At 45.5% G+C, this 24025-nt stretch overlaps 8 protein-coding genes across 11 annotated transcripts in view; 4 read left to right on the top strand and 4 right to left on the bottom strand.

Annotated features, from left to right (window-relative positions):
* The first annotated feature begins 759 nt into the window (after nt 1-759).
* LOC6729625 (dihydroxyacetone phosphate acyltransferase) lies at nt 760-4558 on the top strand. Its single transcript, XM_039295992.2, has 3 exons — nt 760-1336; nt 1610-2886; nt 2944-4558. Exons 1-3 carry the CDS (start codon nt 775-777, stop codon nt 3274-3276), a joined length of 2172 nt encoding a protein of 723 aa, XP_039151926.2. The 5' UTR covers nt 760-774; the 3' UTR covers nt 3277-4558.
* LOC6729624 (putative GTP-binding protein 6) lies at nt 4169-6327 on the bottom strand. The gene is made up of 4 exons (XM_016177525.3): nt 6092-6327; nt 5588-6038; nt 5089-5529; nt 4169-5032 (listed from the first exon to the last, which is right to left on the bottom strand). Exons 1-4 carry the CDS (start codon nt 6325-6327, stop codon nt 4580-4582), a joined length of 1581 nt encoding a protein of 526 aa, XP_016036259.1. The 3' UTR covers nt 4169-4579.
* A 29-nt stretch (nt 6328-6356) lies between these two features.
* On the bottom strand, nt 6357-6827 carry LOC6729623 (transmembrane protein 141). The gene is made up of 2 exons (XM_002104895.4): nt 6609-6827; nt 6357-6553 (listed from the first exon to the last, which is right to left on the bottom strand). Exons 1-2 carry the CDS (start codon nt 6721-6723, stop codon nt 6357-6359), a joined length of 312 nt encoding a protein of 103 aa, XP_002104931.1. The 5' UTR covers nt 6724-6827.
* A 186-nt stretch (nt 6828-7013) lies between these two features.
* LOC6729622 (transcriptional regulator ATRX homolog) lies at nt 7014-11937 on the top strand. Its single transcript, XM_016174712.3, has 4 exons — nt 7014-7174; nt 7494-9491; nt 9630-10511; nt 10574-11937. The coding sequence occupies exons 2-4, from the start codon at nt 7532-7534 to the stop codon at nt 11665-11667; spliced, it is 3936 nt and encodes a 1311-aa protein (XP_016036258.1). The 5' UTR covers nt 7014-7174; nt 7494-7531; the 3' UTR covers nt 11668-11937.
* Nucleotides 11938-12145: 208 nt separating this feature from the next.
* On the bottom strand, nt 12146-12916 carry LOC6729620 (mediator of RNA polymerase II transcription subunit 28). The gene has a single exon (XM_002104892.4). It carries the CDS (start codon nt 12789-12791, stop codon nt 12219-12221), a length of 573 nt encoding a protein of 190 aa, XP_002104928.1. The 5' UTR covers nt 12792-12916; the 3' UTR covers nt 12146-12218.
* A 24-nt stretch (nt 12917-12940) lies between these two features.
* LOC6729619 (neugrin) lies at nt 12941-14260 on the top strand. Its single transcript, XM_002104891.4, has one exon. The coding sequence runs from the start codon at nt 13041-13043 to the stop codon at nt 14130-14132; it is 1092 nt and encodes a 363-aa protein (XP_002104927.2). The 5' UTR covers nt 12941-13040; the 3' UTR covers nt 14133-14260.
* LOC6729618 (vacuolar protein sorting-associated protein 33B) lies at nt 14137-16496 on the bottom strand. The gene is made up of 4 exons (XM_002104890.4): nt 16319-16496; nt 16163-16263; nt 15787-16105; nt 14137-15724 (listed from the first exon to the last, which is right to left on the bottom strand). The coding sequence occupies exons 1-4, from the start codon at nt 16373-16375 to the stop codon at nt 14279-14281; spliced, it is 1923 nt and encodes a 640-aa protein (XP_002104926.1). The 5' UTR covers nt 16376-16496; the 3' UTR covers nt 14137-14278.
* A 349-nt stretch (nt 16497-16845) lies between these two features.
* The window catches only part of LOC6729613 (furin-like protease 1), a 126491-nt gene continuing 119311 nt past the window's right edge, over nt 16846-24025 (top strand). For 3 of the 4 annotated variants that reach the window (XM_016174719.3, XM_016174716.3, XM_016174717.3), the window contains exon 1: nt 16846-17454. The gene's annotated coding sequence lies outside the window, so the exon portion shown is untranslated. The remainder of the gene's footprint in view (nt 17455-24025) is intronic. The other variant, XM_016174715.3, reaches the window with a different exon arrangement.

Here is a 24025-nt window from a genome sequence, read left to right as displayed (position 1 = left end):
GGTCAGCAATCGATGTAATCCCAAAAAAAAAAAAATCAAGTGGAGCAAATTCAATTCAATTCTAAATTACTCTCAGCTGACATCTGCAACTGAATTAATTCAAAAGGCCAAAACAGCTATTAAATCTTTATAGCCATACAACTTGTAAGCGCCTTAAGTTCATGATACCTTCGAAAATTGCACCCATTTAGAAACAATGGAGTTGGAGAAAATTTCGAAGTGTTGTTTTCTTATTTTTTTTTTTAACTTAAGGCCTTTATCTGAGGGTAAATACGCGTTCACCTTTAACACGCAACATTCGCCACTCGCCGCTGATTGCCGTAACTGCTTATGAATCCGTCAGATAATCAACCTTTGGGATAGCAAGGCACTCAGAAAAACTTCAAATCTCCACTTGGAGCAATGAACCTATAATCCATCAGACACTAAACTTGATATGCACTGCATATTTTAAAATTCAAACATAATTCTTATTCAAAAAATTTTAATTCATAAGTTAATTTAATTTTTAATAAGTACTTGAAACGTTTATATACCTAAATGGCACATTTAACAAATTAAAATTGCGACATTTTGTTGCACATATTTTCTCGCAGTGCCTGCGATATCTCAGCAAACAGCGAGTTTATGGCAGTGTGTTTGTGTGTCATGTCTGTTAAGTGGTGCCGCCTGCTTGACAGTTGATTCGTCAAATATTTTCAGTCAGCTACCTCCAGAGATTCTCATCGGACCGACGCACGTTGTTTTCCATTCCCACAGGTGAAGCGCAGCGCGATGGATAGAAATCCCGTGAGGCAGTCGTCATCCGGCGCCGGAGCAAGTGAATCCAGTGAACAGGAGGACCAGAAGACGCCCAGTGCGGCCGAGTACATGAGGAACTTCAAGAACATCATAGCGCCGGGCAACGAGGCCTCCATGACCAGGGAGTTCAATCCGCAGGTGGCATACGAATTCGAAAAGTATCTCAATCCGCAGAAGCTCAAGCAGCACGTCCTCAAAAGCGAGAAGCTGCGCTCCATTCTGGAGCACTATGCCCAGGAGTCGGGCACGCCGTTGAAACAGATGGAGCGCCAGGCCAGGGCGATCATTGATGAAATCGGCCTGGAGCGGAATATGGCCATCATCCGATGGTGCGGCATTGCCATCACGGCGATCGGCAAGCGGATCTGCGACGGATTCTATGTCAATTCGGCCAGCATGGCCAATGTGCGCAAGGATATGGGCAAGTGCCCGGTGCTCTACCTGCCCAGTCATCGCAGCTACATGGACTTCATCCTGATGTCCTACATCTGCTACTACTACGACATCGAGATACCAGGAATAGCCGCTGGCATGGGTATGTATCGCAAAACCATAAAGATATTACAAATGTGGCGCAAAATGTGTTAAATACATTAACCGGGCTTATATGTTCCGCTAATTTTACGCTACTTTTCAAATATGTTTGCCAAGTAATTAGCATGAATTAGCAATTGTGAGTGTCAACGGATTTGCTAATTTTTGTGCGCCGATCCTAAAAAACAGTCGTTAAAATTCTTAATTGCCCAATAATATTAATTGTTGTTAACAAATTAAGTGCCTAATTGTGATGCCTACTTAACTTTTATAGATTTCCACTCCATGTTCGGAATGGGCACCATGTTGAGGAAAACAGGAGCGTTCTTCATGCGCCGCAGCTTCTCCAACGATGAGCTATACTGGGACATATTCCGGGAGTACATGTACGCGCTGGTGGCCAACTATCACATCGGCGTGGAGTTCTTCATCGAGGGCACGCGCTCCAGAAATTTCAAAGCCCTGGTGCCCAAAATTGGACTGCTATCGATGGCTCTGTTGCCATATTTCACCGGCGAAGTGCCGGATGTGATGATTGTACCAGTGAGTGTGGCCTACGAGCGCGTCCTGGAGGAGCAACTGTTCGTCTATGAGCTGCTGGGTGTGCCCAAGCCCAAGGAGTCGACAAAGGGATTTTTCAAGGCGCTGAAAATCATCGACGAGCGATTTGGCAAGATGTTCCTCGACTTCGGAGAGCCCATCTCGGTCAAGGAGTTCTTCGGACACGACAGTGCGCAACGGATGCAGCGGGCAGGCGTGGGTGGTCACTTGCAGAAGCTGAACCGCCAGGAGGTGGAACTAGTCAAACAGCTGGCCAATGAGATTATCTACCAGCAGCAGCGTCGCATTGTGATCTCCACGTTCAATCTGCTCAGCCTCTACTACGCCAGTCAGTTGTATGCCCAAAAGAGTGTCACTCTGGACGAGCTAGCACGGGGTGTTCTGCATCTGAAGCGAATCTTCGAGCAGCTGGGCGCCCATGTCAGCACGACTCCGAGCAGCATTAAGGCGGATGTAATTGATGCTGTGGAGATACACTCGAATATTTTACATTTCTCGACTGGCCGCCTGCAGTTTACGCCCATGGCAGCCAAGCAACTGGCGGAGCAGATCGATGTGAAGCGCCTGAAAGCCCATGCCCTGTGTCCACAGACCATGGCGGTGGCTGTGCCCATGCTGGCACTGCAGCTCTACATTAATCCCTGCATGTTCTGGCTGGCCAGACCCGCCTACCTGCTGCTGGCAGCGCTCAAGGAGCAGAGGAATCAGCAGAACCAATCGACGGACATCTCGTACGATGCCAGCTTGTGTGCCCTGCATGCGCACGTGACCACCATGGACGCGCTTTTCCAGCACGAGTTCATCATTGAATCGAATCGCGAGGCCGCTGAGTTTGAGACGCATCTGCAGCTGCTGCTGGACGAACGAGTTGTGGAGGTGGAGACCAGTGGCCGGATCAAGGTGCAGGACAATGAATGCTCGCATGTCATTCTGGCCGCCCTGGCGCCATTCCTCTGCCTCTACTACCAACTGGTGGTCACGTTAAGAAAGGTGTGTAGCTAAGCATTTCGCGGATAAATTAATATTTTAAATACATTCCTTCTACAGATCCCTTTGGAGTTGGAGTTCAGTAACAAGGAGCTGCTCGTGCGCGTCCAGCAGCATGTGGAGCAGCTCCTGCAGCAACCCGGAGCCTCCGCCTCTCATGTGCACCCATATTGCCTGGCCCTGGACAATCTGAACATTGCCATCTATGCTCTGATCCAAAGGGGCTACCTGCTGAAGAGCAGGGACTCGGGCCAGATGAAGATCGCGTCCACTCCGGGAAAGTGCCTGCGAGAACTGGAAACGCAGCTTCTCGAGTACTGTCAACTAATGCCATTTGCTCAATACTCGACGGCGGCCAACCAGCAGGCCCAGTTCCACATAGCCAAGTTATAACTGGCAAACGGAAAGAGGCCGGCGGGGGAGGCGACAAGGGAGAGGGACGCCGATTCGAGTACCGATACCCAGTCGGGTCCCAGACAGTGTAGTACAATTACCATTTCATTGCCCATGCAGTTCATCCAGTTTGTTGTCGGCCTGCTCAAGAATTGTCGCATCATCTGCATACTTTTCTTCATCGTGGTGGTGGCGCCGCTGTGGCAGCTGCTCCACTGGATCGTCGTATCCACCCACTCATTCACGTAGGTTTATGGGGTGTCTGGTTAGGATGGGTCGATTCTAATAGTATCCCATTTATATTGGCATAATTTACATTCCCCATTTTCCACCTGCTATTTAAGAGTTTTGGATAATGTACATAGCGATAGGCATTTGTTTAAAAGACAAAAGAACGCATCAAAATATAAAAAACAATTTTGTGACTAGCGAAATCGATCCATCCTTGAGTGTGAATGTATCCGAGTGCTTAGAGAATCTTAAAGCCTAACAACTGATATTTTATGTCCAGTTCGCCATGAAGCAAATGAAATTCAAAAATGTTGTTTAAACAAGCCGGTTAGTGTTAGATCCCATCGAAATATATATCCCATATATTTTTAGCCGAGGAATTCATAGAAATGTTGCCAATGAAAAACGCAACATTGAAAGCACATTCACTTTTTTTTAACGAAAATAGTTTAGCACGATTTTTAAGTCACTTTTCATAGTTTAGTTGGGTAGTTTATATATAAATTGTCAATCTAACTTCGCAGTTCTTTACAATTCACAAGACATAAATGGGTTTTAACTTTTAAATTTTTCCACTAGAGTGGTGAACGCATTTTTGTTTAATTTTAAGTTATTTTAGTTTTAAGCTGGTGTTAAGTTTGTTTCAGTTTTTGTGTCTTAAGTTGTTTATGCTCATTAGCCCTGCATTATTTTTAAATATTCCATTGTGCCAATAGAAAAGTCAGCACCACACAAAGAAAAATAAATGAAAAACTTGCCCTAGTTATATAAACAAAAACGGTTGATACAAAATCTGATCCCACAAGGGTTTAGTTACGATTATTCCTAGACAAAAAACCACAGCACAAAAATGTCAGAGAAGTGCAATACAAATATTATGTTAAAATATATTTTTAGAGATTGTTTCGTTTTAGTTTTCGATAGATACTTTTGTATTTGTATAGAATTTAAAACAAGAACAGAAAACCAGTCCTAACTACACCCGCTAATAAACCAACAAAAAACGAGAGCAATAATAAACAATTAGTCGGTGCCACTTGCGCCTCAGATATTTATCCATGGCACTTCAAACTCATCGGCAAAATTGTCGCTTGAACTGATCCAGTGTGCGTTGGCTGATGACCACGTGCATCATGAGGCGTTCGGGATTCTCCGCATCCGCTGTCGTTTCCACCACAGCTGCGTTTTTGTACAGCCAGGCCATTTCTGGTCCGCCGCTGGGCACTCGCATCTGCAGTTTTCTTCGTCCGGTGGCGGTCAGTATCTGTTTCTCGATGTCATCTAGCAGCGGTTCCAGTCCAGTCTGTGCTCTAGCTGATATATGATGCACTGGGTCTGAAGACGACTGAGCCTCTTGGGAAACAAGATCACATTTGTTGTACACATTAATGATCGGCGGCAACTGACTGGCCGTTGAATCTCCGCCAGCCACGTTGAATGCCAAAGAACGAAGCGTGGCCTCCACATGGCTGCGTTGAGCAGCGTGACACGGGTGGGAAAGGTCCTGGACGTGCACTATTACATCCTGCGAAGGAAAAAGGTTTTTGTATATAAAACTTAAAGGCAGAAGACTTTACTTACCGCCAGCATGGCATCCTCCAATGTGGCCACAAAGCACTCGAACAATCCCGTTGGCAAATCGGACATAAAACCCACCGTGTCCATGTAGATCACCTCCAGATTGCACGGCAAACAACCAGCATGCGCAGTCACATCAAGCGTTGCGAACAATTGATTCCTGGGCTGCAGTGCGTCCTCGACTGTGAGAGCTTTGATCAAGGAAGTCTTGCCGGCATTTGTATAACCTACAACTGCAACGATAGGATAATTTTGCTGTTTTCGTTTCTGGCGAAGCAACTGCCTCTGTCGCCGGACACGATCTAGTTCCGCTCGCAACTTTCGCTCCCTGGTGCGCAGTATCTCCTTCTGCAGATCGGTCAAGGCGTAGCCCTGACGACGCGTCTGCGTTACACTGGAATCCTTAGCCTGCGCCCAAATGTAAGGAAGCTCAGCCATGGCTACCTACAAAACATGGTCAGTATTTAATTCGTTCTTGTGCTTATTCAATGACTATAGTAACCTGCAGTTTTGCTTCGGCGCTAGTGGCATGCAATCTCAGTATCTGTATAACAACGGAATAGCGATCCATTACTGGCAGGCGAAACTCCGCCTCCAGGAAACGTTTTTGGGCAAATGATAGTGTGCCCTTGCTGACAAACAGGCAAGTTAGATGCCGTTCCTGCCGCAATTCGGCGACCAGTTCCTTGAGTTCCACCAGCTTGCCGCTGCCGAAGAGCGTCTTCTTTTCGAGGCTTTCCAGGGGAACCTTTAGAGCCCTGGCCACCTGCCAGTTGGGCAGGGAGTGGATTAGAGCTGAGGCCTCCGCAAGTTGGTCCTCGGGCCGAACATCGACGGGTCCGCTGTGCCGTTTGGCTGCCCATTTTACATATGGTTGGAGGATGAGCACCTGCTGGGAGCTGGCTATGTCACGGGTGATTCTCATGGCTCCTCCAGCCACCTCGTCGTAGGCTCTGAAATAAAAGGTAGCTATTATATTATAGTCTTCTTTGATTGATGGACCTACCGATCATCCAAGAACCGCATATCCGCCAGATCGCTACTGGCTGTCCGCTCCAAGTCCTCATCCTCCTCACCTTGTTGACCTGCCTGTATTTGGGCTTCGTAGAAGCTCTTTCTGTTGCGAATACCCTTAACTCCTTGATGTTGCGTGTACTTACAGCGTGCGGGAATCTCCAGAATCGGACGAATTCGCAGAGTCCTGGTGCTGACCAATCGTGCAAATATTCGTAGAGCAGACATGACTAAAGCTAAATGGGATTTTGAAGGTGTTAAAACGTTTTCTCTTTAAGCACGGAATGCTTGTCCTCAAAGGCCATCCACGCCGCTTGGCAGGCTTTGGTTCGTGTCGATGTGGTTTGGTAGGACACGCCGGTGGCCACCAGTGAGGAGATGAGTATGTTGTACTTGATTGGGTAGCGTATTTTTGATTGTACTATCTTCTGGGCGAAATAGGTGCCGGAAAAACCTGTAATTATAGCAATTATTATGCAATTATCGAAAATCTAAAGCTAAGTACGCACTTAAGCAAAATGTGGCGAGCCCCGTGAAAAGGGAGCGGGTCATGCAGTCCATGTAACCATCGAACCCGGGATGCTTCTCACGCTGCTGATCCTTCAATCGCTTAATATCGTTCATAATAAACGGCCGGTGAACTAATTAAGCTTTTATTTTCATTGGCTTTTAGCCGGTGCGCGGAATCAGCTGTTTGCCAGTGGTGGCAAAGCGATTACAAATAGTATCGATGGGGGAATATTTTATTTTATGTTTTAATAATATTACTGTTAAAGTTTGCAATAAATAGGATACGATTAAATAGAGTATTTACTTTCTATATTTAGTTTTTATATAGGTAATATCATAGTGCGCATATTGAACAATTTGATTTCAACCGCCACGGCTCCTTACTATCGCATGAGTCGAGCCACCGATAACAGCTCGTCCGGTGGCCTGGCAACCCTAACGAATTTAGTATACCCAACTTGCAATTGCGGCGTCTTCACGCTGAAAAATAACAATTAAAGGCTCGCGAAAAGGAGTAGATATCGAGTGGCAGGACGCGATGAAGTCACCACGCAGCCAGTAGCAGGTGAACATAGAACTAAAACAATTCGATCTAGTGTTATTTTCGATGTGGAAACTGAAGTGTTGTCGGATAAATAATAAATTTAGCAGTAGTGTCCGAGCCACACACAAAAAAAGAGAGAGAGACAGACGCAGATTGCAAAAAAAAGGCGAAGAGAGCGAAAAGAGGAAGTGCGATAGGAGGAAAGAAGAAGAGAAAGCGAAGCGAAGAACGCGCGGCAAATGCTGACAATAAAAATATAATAACGAACGAAAAAAGAACATTACCTTTTGCAGGCTGCGAATAAAAAACCAGTAACGCAACAAAATCGCATTTCTTGCAGATCTTCGACGTGCTGGGCGGATAAACAGCCGGTTACCTATGGGAAAGAAAAACCCCAACGCCCGTCACACAGATGCCGCAACACCTTTGACCACAGAAGACTCCAACTGCTCATCCGTATCCCGGCGCGAATCCGCAACGGATTCCAAATCTGCATCCGAATCGGAGTCCTCGTCTCCAAGGTCGAACAACAAGCAGTCGCGAACGCATAAAAATGTTAAGGCATCCGGAAAGGCAACTGTCAGTAGCTCCAGTGATTCCGATCAGGCAGTAGCAAACAGCTCAGCCAACGAGGAGGAGAAGGAGCCCGTTTGCAAAATACGCATTGTGCCGCTGGAGAAACTGCTGGCCAGTCCCAAAACCAAGGAGCGACCTTCACGCGGCAGCCAACAAAAGAACATTACTATCAACGATTCCAGTGACGAAGAGCCGCTGAAAGCAAGTAAGCTCGTGTTGCCGCCCCGCAAAAGTCGCAACAAGAACGCTTCTATTATAGAACTAAGCGACAGTGAGGAAGGGGACGAAGAGGAGGAGTCATTACTGGTGGCCACTCCTTTGCCCAAAGAGGCACAGCAGACCAAGCCAGAGAAGAATAGTAGCAAGGCAAGCAAGGAATCGATCGAAAAGCGGCAGAAGGCGCAGAAAGAAGCTACCACATCATCCGCCAGGGCAATCAGAGGCGTCAACGGCACACGACGAGGATCCCTGTCCAGCGAAAGATCGTCCAGAGCCAGCTCCTCTCGAGCAGCGTCACCGCCGAGGCCAAAACGCTGTGTCGTGCGCTTGAAGCGAGTCAGTCTGGCCAAAACGAAACCCGCCCAGAAGCCAAAAAAAATGAGCTCGGATTCGGAAGAGGCGGCCACCACCTCGAAGAAGAGTCGTCAGAGGCGCTCCAAAAGCGAAAGTGAGGCTGATTCAGACTATGAGGCACCAGCTGCAGAGGAGGAGGAGGAGGAGGAGAGGAAGTCGTCCGGTGATGAGGAGGAGGCGGCTAACAGCAGCGACAGCGAGGTGATGCCCCAAAGGAAGCGGCGTCGAAAGAAGAGCGAATCCGACAAGGGCTCCTCCGATTTTGAGCCCGAGGAGAAGCAGAAAAAGAAGGGTCGCAAGCGCATCAAGAAGACCTCCAGTGGCGAGAGCGATGCTGATGGCGATGATGACAAGCAGAAGAACAAGCGCAAGCACATACGCAAGATCATCAAGACGAAGGATCTGGATCTGACGACCAAGGAGGCGGCCAAAGAGGAGGATGACAGAAGGAAGCGTATCGAGGATCGTCAGAAGCTCTACAACCGCATCTTTGTGAAATCCGAGAGCGTCGAGATCAGTGAACTGGTGCTAGACTTTGACGAGGAGTCCAAAAAGGCCCTGTTGCAGGTGGACAAGGGACTGCTGAAGAAGCTGAAGCCGCATCAGGTGGCTGGCGTGAAGTTCATGTGGGACGCGTGCTTCGAGACGCTCAAGGAGAGCCAGGAGAAGCCCGGTTCCGGTTGCATTCTAGCCCATTGCATGGGTCTGGGCAAGACCCTGCAGGTTGTTACCTTGTCTCACACGCTGCTGGTCAACACGAGGCGAACCGGTGTGGAGCGCGTCCTGATCATCTCGCCACTCAGCACGGTCAACAACTGGGCTCGGGAGTTTACCAGCTGGATGAAGTTCGCCAACCGTAACGACATCGAGGTGTACGACATCTCGCGCTACAAGGACAAGCCCACGCGCATCTTTAAGCTCAACGAATGGTTTAACGAGGGCGGCGTCTGCATCCTCGGCTACGACATGTACCGCATTCTGGCCAACGAGAAGGCCAAGGGTCTGCGCAAGAAGCAGCGTGAGCAGCTCATGCAGGCCCTGGTTGATCCCGGCCCGGACCTGGTCGTCTGCGACGAGGGACATCTGCTCAAGAACGAGAAGACGTCCATCAGCAAAGCTGTCACCAGAATGCGCACCAAGCGTCGGATTGTCCTTACTGGTACACCACTTCAAAATAATCTCAGAGAATGTAAGTGTCGCGGGAAACCATAATAATAATACAACTTTTTGGTATAAATGGGCCACAAGAGGTTACTCTTATGAGTCAGTAGGGATTCTCCCCCAACAAACTTATCCGACATGCTATTAAATTGCTTTTTCCCTTTAGATTACTGCATGATCCAGTTTGTGAAGCCCAATCTGTTGGGCACGTACAAGGAGTACATGAACCGCTTCGTCAACCCGATCACCAATGGTCAGTACACCGACTCCACGGAACGGGATCTTCGCTTAATGAAGCACCGCTCACACATTCTGCACAAGCTGCTAGAGGGCTGCATCCAGCGTAGGGACTACTCGGTCCTGGCGCCTTATCTGCCGCCAAAGCACGAGTACGTGGTCTACACGACGTTGTCGGAGCTGCAGCAGAAGCTTTATGGCTACTACATGACCACCCACCGGGAACAGAGCGGCGGTGATGTGGTCGGCAAGGGGGCCAGGCTGTTTCAGGACTTTCAGGATCTGCGGCGCATCTGGACGCATCCGATGAACCTGCGGGTTAACAGTGACAACGTGATTGCCAAACGGTTGCTCAGCAACGACGACTCCGACATGGAGGGCTTTATTTGCGACGAAACCGACGAGGATGAGGCTGCCTCCAACTCTTCGGACAGCTGCGAGACCTTCAAGTCGGACGCGAGCATGTCTGGACTGGCGGCCAGTTCGGGAAAGGTGAAAAAGCGCAAGACTCGTAATGGCAACGCTGGTGGCGGTGATAGCGATTCCGATCTGGAGATGCTGGGCGGATTGGGCGGAGGATCCAGTGCCCAGAAGGACGACCCTTCGGAGTGGTGGAAACCCTTTGTCGAAGAACGAGAATTGAACAACGTACACCATTCCCCAAAGCTACTCATCCTTTTGCGGCTACTGCAGCAGTGCGAGGCCATAGGCGACAAGCTGCTCGTGTTCTCACAGTCTCTGCAGTCCCTGGACGTCATCGAGCACTTTCTTTCACTGGTGGACAGCAACACCAAGAACTACGAGTTCGAAGGTAAAGTCGCCATAACATTTTGTTTTCATAGGAACTTATATAAATTTGCTCTTCCTTCGCAGGCGATGTGGGTGACTTCAAGGGCTGCTGGACGAGCGGAAAGGATTACTTCCGATTGGACGGCAGCTGCAGCGTGGAGCAGCGCGAGGCCATGTGCAAGCAGTTCAACAACGTAACCAACTTGCGCGCCCGCCTGTTTCTCATCTCCACACGGGCCGGTGGACTCGGCATCAATCTGGTGGCCGCCAACAGAGTGGTCATCTTCGATGTCTCCTGGAATCCCTCGCACGACACCCAGAGCATATTCCGAGTGTATCGCTTTGGTCAGATCAAGCCGTGCTATATTTATCGTCTGATTGCCATGGGCACCATGGAGCAGAAGGTGTACGAGCGCCAAGTGGCCAAGCAGGCTACGGCTAAGCGTGTGATCGACGAGCAGCAGATTTCACGGCACTACAATCAGACGGACCTTATGGAGCTGTACTCGTACGAGCTGAAACCCAGCAGCGAGCGTGAGATGCCTATTCTGCCCAAGGATCGGTTGTTTGCCGAGATTCTCACCGAGCACGAGAAACTGATCTTCAAGTACCACGAGCACGATTCACTGCTGGAACAGGAGGAGCACGAGAATCTGACGGAGGAGGAGCGCAAGTCGGCTTGGGCCGAGTACGAGGCGGAGAAGACGCGAACCGTGCAGGCGTCACAGTACATGAGCTACGATAGGAATGCCTTTGGCAACCAGGTGATGGGCCAGTTTGGCAATGCCTCCGGCAGCGTGACCTCCAACAAGATCTTCGGCTTCCGCTCGGATATACTGCTGCAGCTGCTGAACATGAAGATATCGAAGGATCATCAGGAGCTCAATCAGAACCAGGTCATTCAGCTGGTGCCTACCTATCTGCAGCAGCTGTACAATGAGATGAACAACGGCGATCCGACCATGTACAAGGATCTCCTCAACCTGCACTCAAATATTGTCCATCCCAGCGGGATGTACATGAATCCCCTGCTCTACGCCAACCAGAATCCCAACGCCGCTGGGTACAACCAGGGCACTGGCGGTGTTCCGCCAATGGCGGGCGGATCGGTGGCACATGGGCCGCCGGCAGCACCTGCTCCGGGCTTTGAGCCGGATAAGGTATACGAGATCGACTAAAATACCCGAATCGAACCAATGCAGTGGTTACACTCTTTAATTTAATCGTAGGTAATTCGTCGACCTTGTCGATATTTCCTGTGGACTAAAGTTACAAATGTGGTTTATCCTATCTAATTACAATTACCAATTACCCATAACCGAGCGCATAAGATTATTTTTTCGTCAACTCAGTTAAGTTCGAAACGGTCCTAATTCATGTGTAGACTTACATTAGATACAAGTAAAAACAAAATATACAGCATATGATTTAAATACATATTTACACGATATAGATCATGGCTATATACAACAAATTCTGCGCACCCGGCTAGGACGAGCAGAATTACAATTATTTAACACGCGACATAAAGATAACAAAAATAAATGGCACAGATATTATAATAAATGCGTAACGATATTTCCTCCTCCAAAGTGAATGTTTTGCAGATATGGGAAGGAAACGAACTATATAAGGATTATAAGATCGTTCGTGATATATAATCAAATCGGTTTATTTAACTAATCCATTTCTATACAAGATTACAAGCTAAAAGGAATGCGTTCCCGGTTCATTTGGGTGGCATTTGTCTGCCCATCATGCGGAGCTGCTGCATCTGCTGTGCCTGCAGCATGTGCTGTGGACTGGGCTGCATGGGTCCGCCGGGTTGCATTGCACCCGGAGGCATTCCGGGCATCATTCCTGGTCGCGGCGGAGTACCGCCCATGGGCGGCATTCCGCCACCGGGACCTTGCAGCATTCCAGCGCCGATGGGCGGCGTGGGGCGACTGTGTACGCCCTGTTGGATGTCCGATAGGCAGGCCTTCCACTCCTCCAGGCGATTGTAGTGCTTCTGCAGGAGCGCCTCTTTGCGCTGAATCTCGATGCTCAGGTCCTGATTCTCGTCCTTGATCAGCATGTAGGGCTTCAGCGTGGAGACGAGAAAGCGCTTCTGCAGGAAGAACGCCTCCATTTGGCGGGCCACGTCTATGAAGCGATTGGTGGTCTTCTGTACCTCCAGATCGATTTCCTCCTTGTTTGTCCCGGAATTCGGCTCCTGTTTGGTCAGCGTCAGCAGGCACGACTGGAAGGCCTCCTCGAACTCGTCCATCAGGTTACCGCCGCCGGACTCGTTGCTGGACATGATTTCGTGAGCTTGGCAGTCGAGTAAACAATTAAATACAAAGAACTTCGCCGGTTCAGCGGGAACAACAAAAAAATCAGCAACACAATTTCGGCAGGGTTGCTACGTTTTGCAAAGTCCTATACTGACGACTTATCGATAATGAATAGGAAGACGATAGGCGCGCACATATCGATATCTTTAGTCGCGGTTTGCATGCTGCTGTTTATGTAAACAAAAAGTTTAAATGACTTAAAATTGTCCACCAAGATGACTGCCCGCATGATCCAACGGGGCCTGCACACTGTCCGCTCCTGTCTGTTTGCGAGAGCTCCTCGTCGCGCCAATCCTGGCCTGGGTTACCAGCTGGAACAGCTGCAGGAGCACCCGGCAAAAAGCACCGAAGCTAGCGAAGATTACGCCGATCTGGAGTCAGATTTCATGGACGTGCAGAAGACCCATCGGCAGTACGAGAGGGAGCAGCAGCAGCACCGCGATCGCATCCGTCAGTTTATGATAAAGCACAAGTACTTCCGCGACGCCAAGTTGCCCAATCTCTTGCTTCATGCCGAAAAGGAGCAGATGCGCCTGCTCCACGAGCGAGATCCCGAGGAATGGAGCGTGGAGCGATTGGCCGAAAGTTTTCCCGCCACTCCGGACATTGTGCAGAAAATTCTGCGGGCCAAGTGGCGACCGAGAAGTGTGCAAAGGATACGCTCCCACGATGAAACTGTTATCAAAAATTGGCAGCTTTTAAGGACGGGAAAGGGTGACTTCAGTATCCCACCGGCTCTCCTCCAGCATCTGCAGAAATTCGCCGAGCGAAGGCGACAGGATCTGCGGGAGCTAAAAACCCAGGATTGGCCCACCAAATCACAACTACCCACTCCGCAAGGCAACGAATTCCGCAAGCTGCTGGGCAGCAGTAGCAAGATAACAGAGGAAATGCCTGCACCACAAATCTCATCCGGCTATGAAGCTCCACCCACTGCTGCCGAAGATGAAACCTATTTGCTGGATAAAATCCGTAATAAAAAGAAGATGCGCCTGCAGGAGCTTAAGGAACTGCAGCTCGTTGAGTCTGTGCCCCCCGTTCCAGAGGAACTGAAGCGACCCATCGAGAATCCCAGTGGCACCGGATTCCTGCCCAGCTTCGTGCCCAAGTTTGCGAGCAGCGAGATTGTGATCAGTGCTGCGGATCAGCGCAAGTATGAAATAACCCAGGTGAAAACACGCATTGTTATTCCCCGGAAACTGCATCGCCAAGGAGCCACTTACCGGGTGGAGGATGCCTACTACGATGACGACGGTGAGCTGCTCTACCGAGTGCCTGGAATGACCAGAGCCAGTGGTGATAAATAGCCAATGCCACTTTTAGGTAATATTTATTCGAAAAGAGCATTGTTTAAGTTGTAAATTTCGAAAATTGTTAATCACAAGCTTTGTCATCATTGTTTGTATAAAAATATATAAATCATTTGATACACAGATTCTTAGTTACTTCATGGTCAGCGGTTGAAGGCGGTGGCGATCAAATCACTGCCCGCCATTAGAGAGTCGGATGCCACGGTTATTTGGGCGCCGGTTAGCTTTGCCACAAAATCGCAGGCGGCGATTTCCGCATAACTGGCTCCACCCACGATGAAAACAAAGAGATTCCTGAGACGCAAGGGGAACACATCCTGCTCTGCAACTCCGTTTACCTTCAGTTGGCTGGCAAAGGCCTTGGGCGTGATTTTTCCGCTGTCCAGATGAAGATGCAGCCCTTCAATCATGCCCAGCTTCGAGGACAACTCCTCAGCACTATTGGTTTTCAGCAAAATGGAGCAGAGCTGCGCCACCAAAGGTATGTAGGTGCCATTGAACACAAAACTGGGACAGGACTGCAAGCCACTAGCTTGGCTCCTGGAGGAGGCACCTCCATCCTGACCATCTCCACTGGAGGTCAACAGCTTTAGTCGATTAGCATTGGCCTGAAACTCCGTTTGCTGGAACTTGGGCAGAGGTAGATTTGAGAGCAGTTTCGTTGGCGCCTTTTTCTCCACTACAAGTGGTGGCAACAAGCCCGCCTGCGACAACTGCTGGAACACACCCAATTCCTGGTGTCCAAACAGATTGCAATAGTTTCGCGCAAAGATCTGCAGCTCCTCGGGCGCCACGCCAACGCAGTGATGCAAGAGGCACAGCAGTCGCAGAGTATTAAATCTCTGGCCATCTGTGGTCAAGAGCTCGTCGATCTCGCCTAGCAATCGCTTTCTTGAATCATTGTTTAGTATGTCCTCCTCCAGCGTTTGCAGCTTCCTGAAGTTACCCATCATTTGGATCACAATCTCACTGGCATTCAGATGCCTAAGGACTTTGCTTTTGAGCTCGGTTAGCTTGGGTAGCTTTCTGGCCACATAGTCGTGCATCTCGTCCAGCTGCATGTCATTGAGTTTCTGCAGTTCCAAGCCCAGGGCTTTTACTTGTGCGTGAATCAAGCTGCTGACCTGAGCGAATCGCTTGTATCGATTATCGCCGTAGATCTCATCGGAGGTGGAGTTCAGACGAATGGAACATGGCTTGCTGGCTGAGTTCACGCCTGTCTTGGATTTCTTTCCCTGGAGTAACTCCACACGCTGGCTGCTGATCTTGTTCTTGGAATTGTCTACCAGAATCTCGCCGGAACGTTGCTCGAAAACTTCCAAGAGAAGACCTGCATAGATGGCCGGAGTGAGCAAACTGGCGGGGTAATCCTTATCCCGATCGATGACCAGCCAGCCGCCATAGTCTGGAGGATTTGTGGGTGCCGGGAGTTTACCAAGAGTCTTCATCATTTGCATTAGCTGCGACGAGTGGTGGCCAAAGCTCAGAATCAAAGACGGTTGCCCACAAATCATCTGAAGCAATCGCAGGCTCTGGGCCATCGAAGGCAATGGAGACGTGTTTCTTTGGAGGTAGAGACACTTGTAGAGCTGAATGATACGAATATACAATATAAGACTCTTTTCTGAATGTGCTATGTATATCTACTCACATTGGGCAGCTCCAAGCTGAGAACTCCCTGATCAAAGTACATGAAGTCCCAGTTAAAGTGATGAAGTTGCACCAGTCCGTACAGACCAGCTTGTTCCAGCAGTGTTTGGAAATAGGAGTAGCAACTGGGCACACAGACTATGTGGTACATTTTCATGGAGATGTCCGGCATTTCCTCTGAGGCCACTGGTAGCAATTGCTTGAGTAGTGTCTGAAATGTGCCCAAAACACTGCGGATCATGTAGATGTGCACCTGATCGGCGGATCGGGGCAAAGATTGCGCCGCATCATGTTTGTAGATCCTTTGTATGCCCTTCAACCTGTTAAGGGGTATATATTAGTAGTATATATGTATAAAATATGTACTGAACACCTACTTCAGCCAGGAGGCAGTGACAACATGTTCCAGTGGCTTTATCAAGTCTGGCTCCAAAATTAACTCCTTCTTTCCAGGTATGCTACATAGTATGGAACAAAGCTGCAGTCGAATTGCAGGTAGTAAGTACTTTCACTCTTCCGACTCATTATTTTACCTTTTCTTGGGCCACCAACTGAAATCCCTGCAGCTTTTTGTCCAGCGTCAAATCCATTCTTCGCCGCACAACACAAACAGCTGATGCAGCATGGTAGCAAAAAGTAAGGTGACGCACGAAAAATAAAGTAAGGTTGTCACAAGGCAAATATATGCAGTTTTTAATATGTAAATGTTTTTAACAGTTAAATAAGCAGTATTGATAGTTGTTCTATACAATACATAAAACAAAAGCTCTAAACTAATCAAATAAAATATTTTGAACATATCGTAACTGACGTATTGTGACTGACGTCACAAAGTGTTGAGTTACTGTTAAAAGCATTAATTGTGCAAAGTTTTAATTGCTGCCGATCCAAAACTTATTTTCAAAGTTCGAGCCATCCGACATGTTAAAAAATACATAATCTACTGCTCAGTTCGATTGCACTGCTCCCACTCTTTTGCCACACTGTGCGCAGGCTGGTCGCTCACGAACTATCGAACCGGTTCGCGATGCGCTCCCATCTCTAGTCGGGTATTTAAGCGCGTTTCGCTGCAAAAGTGGCAGTTTCGTTCCAAATTCCGAAGCGAGAGATTGTCGTGGGAGGTTGTTGCGCGCGTCCTGTTCGCATTTATGTGTTTTTATCGTGATTCCGTCAACCGAAATCATATGTTTTTAGCCAGGAGAGAGACGATTGCCAGAACAGCAGCAAAACGGGCGGAGTTCTGCGGTGGAAAATCGAAAATTAGCAAGCGCACGGCACACACTGTGATTGGGGCGAATTAAATGTGAATCAAAATATGGTTAGCCATTCGAAAAGCGTGTAATAAAATCGTGAAGAAAAACCAGAAAACAAATTTGTTATCGCTCTCTGTCTCTTTCTCTCTCCCATTCTCGCTGCGATTTGCTCTCCGTGTGTTTATGTCTCAGCTGTCCAAGTGTGTGTGCGGCCCGTGTGTGTGTGCGGGTGTGTGTGACGTATGTGCGTGCAAGTGTTTGTGATTTTATGTTGTTGTTTTGCCTGCTTTCGCGTGAAATTCAACAACAACAACAGCAGCGGCAGCAACAACAAGCAAAGCAACAGCCAACAACAAATATAAATTGAGATTTTCCATATAATCCAAAGTTGCAGGCGCCTAATTTGCAGTTATCAGGTGAGCTTGCACTTACTTTGTTTATAAATAATTTGGTTTTGGCGAATGTGGGTGAAACTGTGCGAAAATATCTGAAATATTTAATCTAATGACAAAAATAGCCGTGCGGTCTGGTTTGTTGTTGTTATTTTGGGCAATTGCAGCTTGTTGCATGTTCTCGTCTTCTCTTTTGTTCCGCAGATTCGTCTCTTTTTTACCGCACTCTCCTTTTCTCTCTGTCCTGGTTGCAGTTTTACATTGTTGCCTTTGTCAATCATTATCTTTGTGTCTTCGCTTCGTTCTGTTTTTGTTTTAGTGGCTAACATTATTTTCTTATAGTCCGTGTGTGTGTCTTCTTCGCGTTTTCTTTGCGGTTCAATTGTTGTTGCGATACCGGTTTGAGCAGCTGTCTCGCTCGGGCACGCTGCACAGGTTGCCGTTTAGATTACTTTTAGTTTTTCTATTCTTTGCGCTCCCGTGCCTTCTAATCGCATCTTCTTCTTCGCGCTCATCTTCCTAATGTCCGTTTCTTATTGTTGTTGTTCTTGTTGCCCCTCCCAATTATGCTTTATTTGTTTGTATTTCCCTCTCTCCCATTAAAAAAATAAGTTTTTGCCATCGGTTTTATAATTTATTGGCCTTTCGATTTATTTAAAAGTTTAATTTTTGCCCAGACTGTTCAACTTTTGTTAATTGACTACAAGTTTTAAAAGGGTTTTAAGTAGTTTAGCTTAGAACAGGTTTTGCAACAGTTTGTTTTGTTGAGTCGCGTTAGAATGTTTCAACTAAATCTGATTTTTTTTTATCATTTATTTTTTTTTTTATATTATTTTTCTTTGCAAGAAATTTCAAAAATGAATCATCATTTTAGAACTAAACAAATCTGAAGAGATTTGTTTGTATTTCCCAGTATAAATTACCATAAAATACAAACAATAAGATTTCCTTGTGCTGAATTTAGTAGTACTGCTTAGTTTCACCGTTATATACTAGATACAAAAAAATCATTATCATCTAAAAGCTAGTTATGAATTTTTTTTTGATAATACACTTTTATTCCGACTAATGCGACATATTATTATTACTCGCAAGAGTGTTTAATCGTTAGTTGGTTTAAACAATGTCGATTCCCGTTAATGGGAAATTCCGCTGAGTTTATCGAGGCCATCGGGGTTTCTCAATTCGATTTCCAGTCCGAGATGCGCTTCACTCGCTTAATAAAAACAATAATAAGCAGAAAGCAAAGCGAATCGAAATAATTCATTTGCATTTACATAGGTAAATAAACAACACCATCGCCCGAAGGTGATTCCAATCCAAATTCCAATCGCACCCCCCATAAATTTCTCTTGCCAAAGTTCGGCACTAATTAAAACCTGAAACAAATTACACATCCACGGGAGAAAAAAACGAAACAAGAACTTGTGCAAACAGCAATGATTTTGAAAAAGAAAGCAGAGAGCATTTTTGCAACGTGCGTTGCTCTTGGATATTCTTTCTTTTGTTATTCGTTACCCCCCACACCCCCCTCCAAATTTATCCAAAAAGATTCTCGTTTCGCTGTGTGGAGGCGTGTGAATTTTCGTCGGTTTGATGTCTGTTTTTGCTCTGCTCATTTCCACGCTCACACATCAAACCCAATTAGTATTGTTCTTCTGTTGGCATATGGCAAATATTTCCATTTGTCTGTTTGTACACATATAAATTGCTTTGTATTAGCTTCGTTTCACTCTCTTTTTCGATCTCTGGTGTTTGGCGTAAGTGTGTTTAAAAATGTAATTATTCCCATACTTGGCGGTTCTATTTTTGGGCAGCATTTTCGGTACGATTTGACACATGTGTTGGAAAAATGCGATTGAAGTTTATTTTCACATTTTTGAATATTTCTCAATACTGCGTCGCTTTTTAGCTGATTTGTGCAATAGCTTAGTGACGAAATCAAATAAATGATTACTAATCATTTTATATGATTAGGTATTTATATTTTAAGTATTTCTTTTACAATATTTTTAGACCCAAAAAGTGACACATACACATAAGTATGTACATTTGTAGAAAGTGAGTGCTTTATTTTAGCACACTCATCAAAAAACCGCAAACAATCGCGGCGATTCGCACTCATGCGTTTCTTTACGTTAGGGTGACTCACTCGACTCACTCGAAGACAAGACAAGTAACAAAGAATTGTTCATTCTACGGCATTCTTCGCTCTACGGCTTTCATCATTTCTTTGGGGCGGACGCACTGAGCCATGTTTGTTTTTCTTGCGCCGAACCAGAATGGCGAAAGTGAACCCAACTCGAGTTGGAAGACACAATGGATATATGTTGGGGATGTAGAATCTGGGATGGATGACTTGCTCTGACGTACAGAATGTGTGTGTGTGTGTGTTTGCTGGTATGTTTGCCTGCCTTGAGCAAAGTATTTTGGCGCGTGTCCAAGTAGAAACAAAGAAAAGCAACGAAGGTGCGGCAGATATAGCGAATAAATCAGCAAATCGTTACTTGGCCACTATATTCGTGGAACTGAGCCTATGAAATATACTTGAGAAGTATCTAAACGCTACAGATGAATTAATACATGCAAAACATTCTCTAGCACATTTGTATATTTTGGGAAAACGTATATTTTAATGGGGCAGATGTGTTTGAGAAACAAGTTTCAGAACAACTTTTATTTGTGCATAAAATTTCAATTTAAACTGATAGATGGCGATATATATTTGATTTTGGCTTGTGCCTATTCGCAATGCCCAAAATCAACTTTGCACTTATTTTTAGAATAATGTAAATACAAACAGTCGATAAGATAAACAACTTTAATCAGAGGTCATTGCAAAATATTCGACTTTGGCCGCTGGAAAATTGCGAATTTAATTGGAAATTCGGGGAAAAAATTTATGCAAAGCAGCTAGTCGACCATTAGGTTAACTTGTTTCGACACGGCCAATTCATTTGGAGATCCTACCTGCCCACCATTTCATTTCACACCAGCGGCTTTCACAAGTCCGGGGTTTTCACATCCTCGTCTTAAGCGCGCTGCCTAGCCGAAAAATGACGGTACTCGAGCGCAGAGAAAAATCGTTTGGTTTGGTTTTTCTCGCCGGTCTGGATTGGCTTGGTCGTGCAATCTCCAGTTTAGTTCCCTCGAATTTTCTCACCTTTCTCAGCAATTTGAGCGCGAGGCAACGTGCCACGCATAGCTGAGAAGGCGGAAAAGCGTTTGACGCGACTCCGTCTCAGCGTTTTCCCACTTTCCCTCGATGTGCCTGCCACACGCCCCCACCGCCGTCCTTTGTTTATTCGGTTCAGTTTGAATTTCCCGCGATGTCGCCGGCCAAAAAAAAAAAAAGAAGGAAAACAGAAACCCAATAAAAGCGGAACCAACTAGTTAAGTTAACTCTCTTAGAAACTGCCGACATACAAAGAAGACCAGAGATGTGGGAATTTTAAACCTCGCACCGTTCTCCGGACACCAAACTCCGGACAGAACGGACAATACGGACAGAACGGACACCACACCACGGACTGACAGGAAATTTGAGCGTTTTTGGAGCTATTTAGTTTAAAGTTATAACAAAAAAGCATTATTATTAAGCTTCCTTATTACTGAAATCAAATTTCTAGATATTATAACAAAGAATCCCTAGTGTCAACACTATTTCCCAGAGTTTTTTTTTTGGTAAATGAACGAGGCGATGAAGACAAAAGGCTAGATTTGAGCAATTGAAACGAGCTGAACTCTTTATTTTGCACTTTGACTCAGCAGAAATTTCTTTTGTTTTTCGTTTGGCTAGTTCCTGGAGTAGACACCAAAAAAAAAGCTACAAAAACACTTGAAATCCACCGGATATTGCAAATTTTGCGTTTCTTCTGGTTCAATGGTCAGTCGTTAGCTTGTTTCTTCTTCTTGTGCAATTCTTTGTTGATTCTTTCTCAGATAATATTAGTTACGATTAAGATAAATTTATATTCTCCACTTAACAGCTGAAAAGAGAAAATATAGAATGAAAAAAAAAACATTTTTACTCGTTTTATGATCCGAAAATACAAGTGCCTTCATTTGGGTTAAAAACAAAAAACTCGAGAATCAAGAAAAACTATCGATGCATTCTGTGCAGTCAACCAAGTTGACATTTGCTAACAAAATACGCTGGAAAATATGAACAAGGAAAACTGTTTATATGTTTGTTTACCAACAGAACTAGTAGTGGCAACCCAACCCAACCCCCTTTCTCCGTACACTTTCTTCAATGTCGAAGAAATGTTGCACACGAAAATATATTCAAAAAGCTTCTGCATTTTAACACATGATTTCATATGCAAATATGAACAATGCAAAGAATATACGGAGAAGAAACGAGATGCTGAGACGAAAATTTATGGGAAATCACAAAATTTATGGCATTTCTTGGTGGCGGGAGAGAGCGGGACAGAGAATGGGGCAGAGAGAGGTGGATATATATCTGGGAAAACTCCGGGCCGAGTTGGCAAGAAGTTGATGTTGTCTAAGCTGTTTTCCCCGTTCATTTTCCGCTCTCTCGCTCGTTTTTCACTTACTTTTCTTGTTTGCCAAAGTTATACAATTTTTTGAGTGTATAAGTGTGTGTGTGTGTGTTTGTACTTTTTGGCACGTGACAATAAATTGTTGTTTGTTGTCTCCCACCGTGTATTTGTTGTTCGTTGTTCGCCGCTCGTTGTCTTGCAAGAAAGCCAGCAGAAAAGTGTGTCATAAATGTCATAGTTAATATTTGCTGCTCTGTAAATTTTTTGGCACTTTTTGCCAACTCTGGAAGCTCACTGCTTTATAAATAAAAAGTACATCGCAGCGCTCTGTCAACCTTGACCCGGCAAAAAAAAAAAAAAACAAAAAAAAAAAACAAAGGCGTTCGCGTCGAAGTGAGATGGGGATGTTCCATGCGAGGCGATATAAATTGCACAGCCAGCAAATTTATGGATTTAACTCAGTGCCCCAACCAATAACCCACAAAAGTTTCGGACGGGGTTACTCGTATTTTCAATTAGAGAAGCACTGCCAAAGACAGGAAATCATGGCAAAAACAAAAAAAAAAAAAAAATAAAATGACAGTACTAATGAAACTTGATTTAAAATCGAGCGAATATTTGAAACCAAAAACCGAGACGAGGCAGAAAATAGAACTCACAAACTTAATATTATTTTTCAAACTAACTAGTTTTTATTTTACTACTAAATTGATCTAGTATGTGCCGTGAAAAACAATATTTATTTATAATTTTATATGGTTTGAATGGTTTAAAGTTTTTTGATTAAGCTGAAAATTTTATTTAACTGAAACTTGTTATATATCATAAATTTTAAATATCATTTTACTTCATTTTCATTCTCTATTATTTATAGTGCAATTTCTGTACAGGCTAAACTTCCATAAATAAAAATCGTTTAAAAACTTGCCAAACCAAATTTGGCCATGAAACTTGTTTAATTTTTGAAAAGTCGAATTTTGTACTTCGAAAGCAATACCATGCTAAACTTGTAGATTTCTAATTTACTGAAGTACTTCAGAATTATTTTTTCCGGCTGCAATCATGCAATAAACTTAACCCTGAAACTAGTTGGCAACAATTTGCGTCGATAAAAACCACAAAGCTGAAATTCAATCGACATATTGGCGTGGCTTTCGGTTGCCTTGAACAATCGGATTCAGAACGAACGAGCTGATAATACGCATTAATCTCTCACCTGGCGAGCACCTGAAGAGCAGCTAGAATCCACAAAACTATGAAAATGAAATGTGTTTGCCGGGCGGCGGAAAAGCGGGTGGAAAACTGTAAAATTGTTCACCTTGCAAGCTGGAAAATGCAGCAAAGCACTCACATAAAAAAGAAACAAAAAATGTTGATTATTGTTTTTGTTTCTCCTGTTGCTTTTCCGATGGCTTTAGTTTTCTGATTGCAGCTCAGCTCAGTTCTTCTGCTCGTTGTCTGTATTTTATTGTTGGCTGGCTGCTCTTGGCCTAAAGTTGATTGCATGACATTGTTCTTAGCCAGCTCCCGTGTGTGCTTGTGTGTGTATATGTTTTGTTGTATTTTTTACAGTGCGGTTTGTTTACATTTATTTCGTTGCTCACAATCAGAAGGCTTTGATGGAACCCACCGTCCGACCAAACCACTCACCATTTGCAATATTATCGAAAAACCACTTGAATCGACCACCTACCACCCTCTTTGTTTGCCGTTCAACTTTGATTTCTATTTTGTTTCCTTTCTTTTTTTTGGTAGCTTTATTGTTAGGGCATTTTTTGGTTGAAAATACTTGAAGTGCATTTTCATTTCGTGTTGCAATTGATGAATGCCCGAGTAATAAACTTGAAAAATGCCCATTTCGGTAGATTGTCGGCAGTTTCCAAGGAGCCAGATTTTTCCAACTCCGTCGGTTTTTCCTCACGTATTCAGGGGGTCGTTTTGGGTGTAAACTTCTGGGAGCCGCGAGGCCTGATGGACAAGACAAATCGCTTTTTTTGGCGGCGTGGGGCCGGTAAAAATAGTTGAAATATTGAATATAATTTGGGCCAGCGGAATATAGGAAATGGGAAAAAGACTTCACACAGTAG

The sequence above is a fragment of the Drosophila simulans genome, chromosome 3R, assembly GCF_016746395.2.
Source record: "Drosophila simulans strain w501 chromosome 3R, Prin_Dsim_3.1, whole genome shotgun sequence".
In the NCBI taxonomy this organism is placed as follows: domain Eukaryota; kingdom Metazoa; phylum Arthropoda; class Insecta; order Diptera; family Drosophilidae; genus Drosophila; species Drosophila simulans.
This window is presented reverse-complemented; position numbering and strand designations above follow the sequence as displayed.

Excerpts from the sequence above, each read along its gene's own strand:
- LOC6729625 (XM_039295992.2), top strand. The coding sequence starts at position 775 with ATGGATAGAAATCCCGTGAGGCAGTCGTCATCCGGCGCCGGAGCAAGT. Across the intron at positions 1,337-1,609 it reads AGGAATAGCCGCTGGCATGG|ATTTCCACTCCATGTTCGGA; the intron begins GTATGTATCGCA and ends TAACTTTTATAG. Across the intron at positions 2,887-2,943 it reads TGGTGGTCACGTTAAGAAAG|ATCCCTTTGGAGTTGGAGTT; the intron begins GTGTGTAGCTAA and ends TTCCTTCTACAG.
- LOC6729618 (XM_002104890.4), bottom strand. The coding sequence starts at position 16,375 with ATGGATTTGACGCTGGACAAAAAGCTGCAGGGATTTCAGTTGGTGGCC. Across the intron at positions 16,264-16,318 it reads AGTTGGTGGCCCAAGAAAAG|CTTTGTTCCATACTATGTAG; the intron begins GTAAAATAATGA and ends ATTCGACTGCAG. Across the intron at positions 16,106-16,162 it reads GTCACTGCCTCCTGGCTGAA|GTTGAAGGGCATACAAAGGA; the intron begins GTAGGTGTTCAG and ends ACCCCTTAACAG.
- LOC6729623 (XM_002104895.4), bottom strand. The coding sequence starts at position 6,723 with ATGAACGATATTAAGCGATTGAAGGATCAGCAGCGTGAGAAGCATCCC. Across the intron at positions 6,554-6,608 it reads GCTCGCCACATTTTGCTTAA|GTTTTTCCGGCACCTATTTC; the intron begins GTGCGTACTTAG and ends CTATAATTACAG.
- LOC6729620 (XM_002104892.4), bottom strand. The coding sequence starts at position 12,791 with ATGTCCAGCAACGAGTCCGGCGGCGGTAACCTGATGGACGAGTTCGAG.
- LOC6729624 (XM_016177525.3), bottom strand. The coding sequence starts at position 6,327 with ATGTCTGCTCTACGAATATTTGCACGATTGGTCAGCACCAGGACTCTG. Across the intron at positions 5,530-5,587 it reads GCGCCGAAGCAAAACTGCAG|GTAGCCATGGCTGAGCTTCC; the intron begins GTTACTATAGTC and ends CATGTTTTGTAG. Across the intron at positions 5,033-5,088 it reads TGGAGGATGCCATGCTGGCG|GATGTAATAGTGCACGTCCA; the intron begins GTAAGTAAAGTC and ends TTTCCTTCGCAG.
- LOC6729622 (XM_016174712.3), top strand. The coding sequence starts at position 7,532 with ATGGGAAAGAAAAACCCCAACGCCCGTCACACAGATGCCGCAACACCT. Across the intron at positions 9,492-9,629 it reads TCAAAATAATCTCAGAGAAT|ATTACTGCATGATCCAGTTT; the intron begins GTAAGTGTCGCG and ends TTTTCCCTTTAG. Across the intron at positions 10,512-10,573 it reads CAAGAACTACGAGTTCGAAG|GCGATGTGGGTGACTTCAAG; the intron begins GTAAAGTCGCCA and ends CTTCCTTCGCAG.
- LOC6729619 (XM_002104891.4), top strand. The coding sequence starts at position 13,041 with ATGACTGCCCGCATGATCCAACGGGGCCTGCACACTGTCCGCTCCTGT.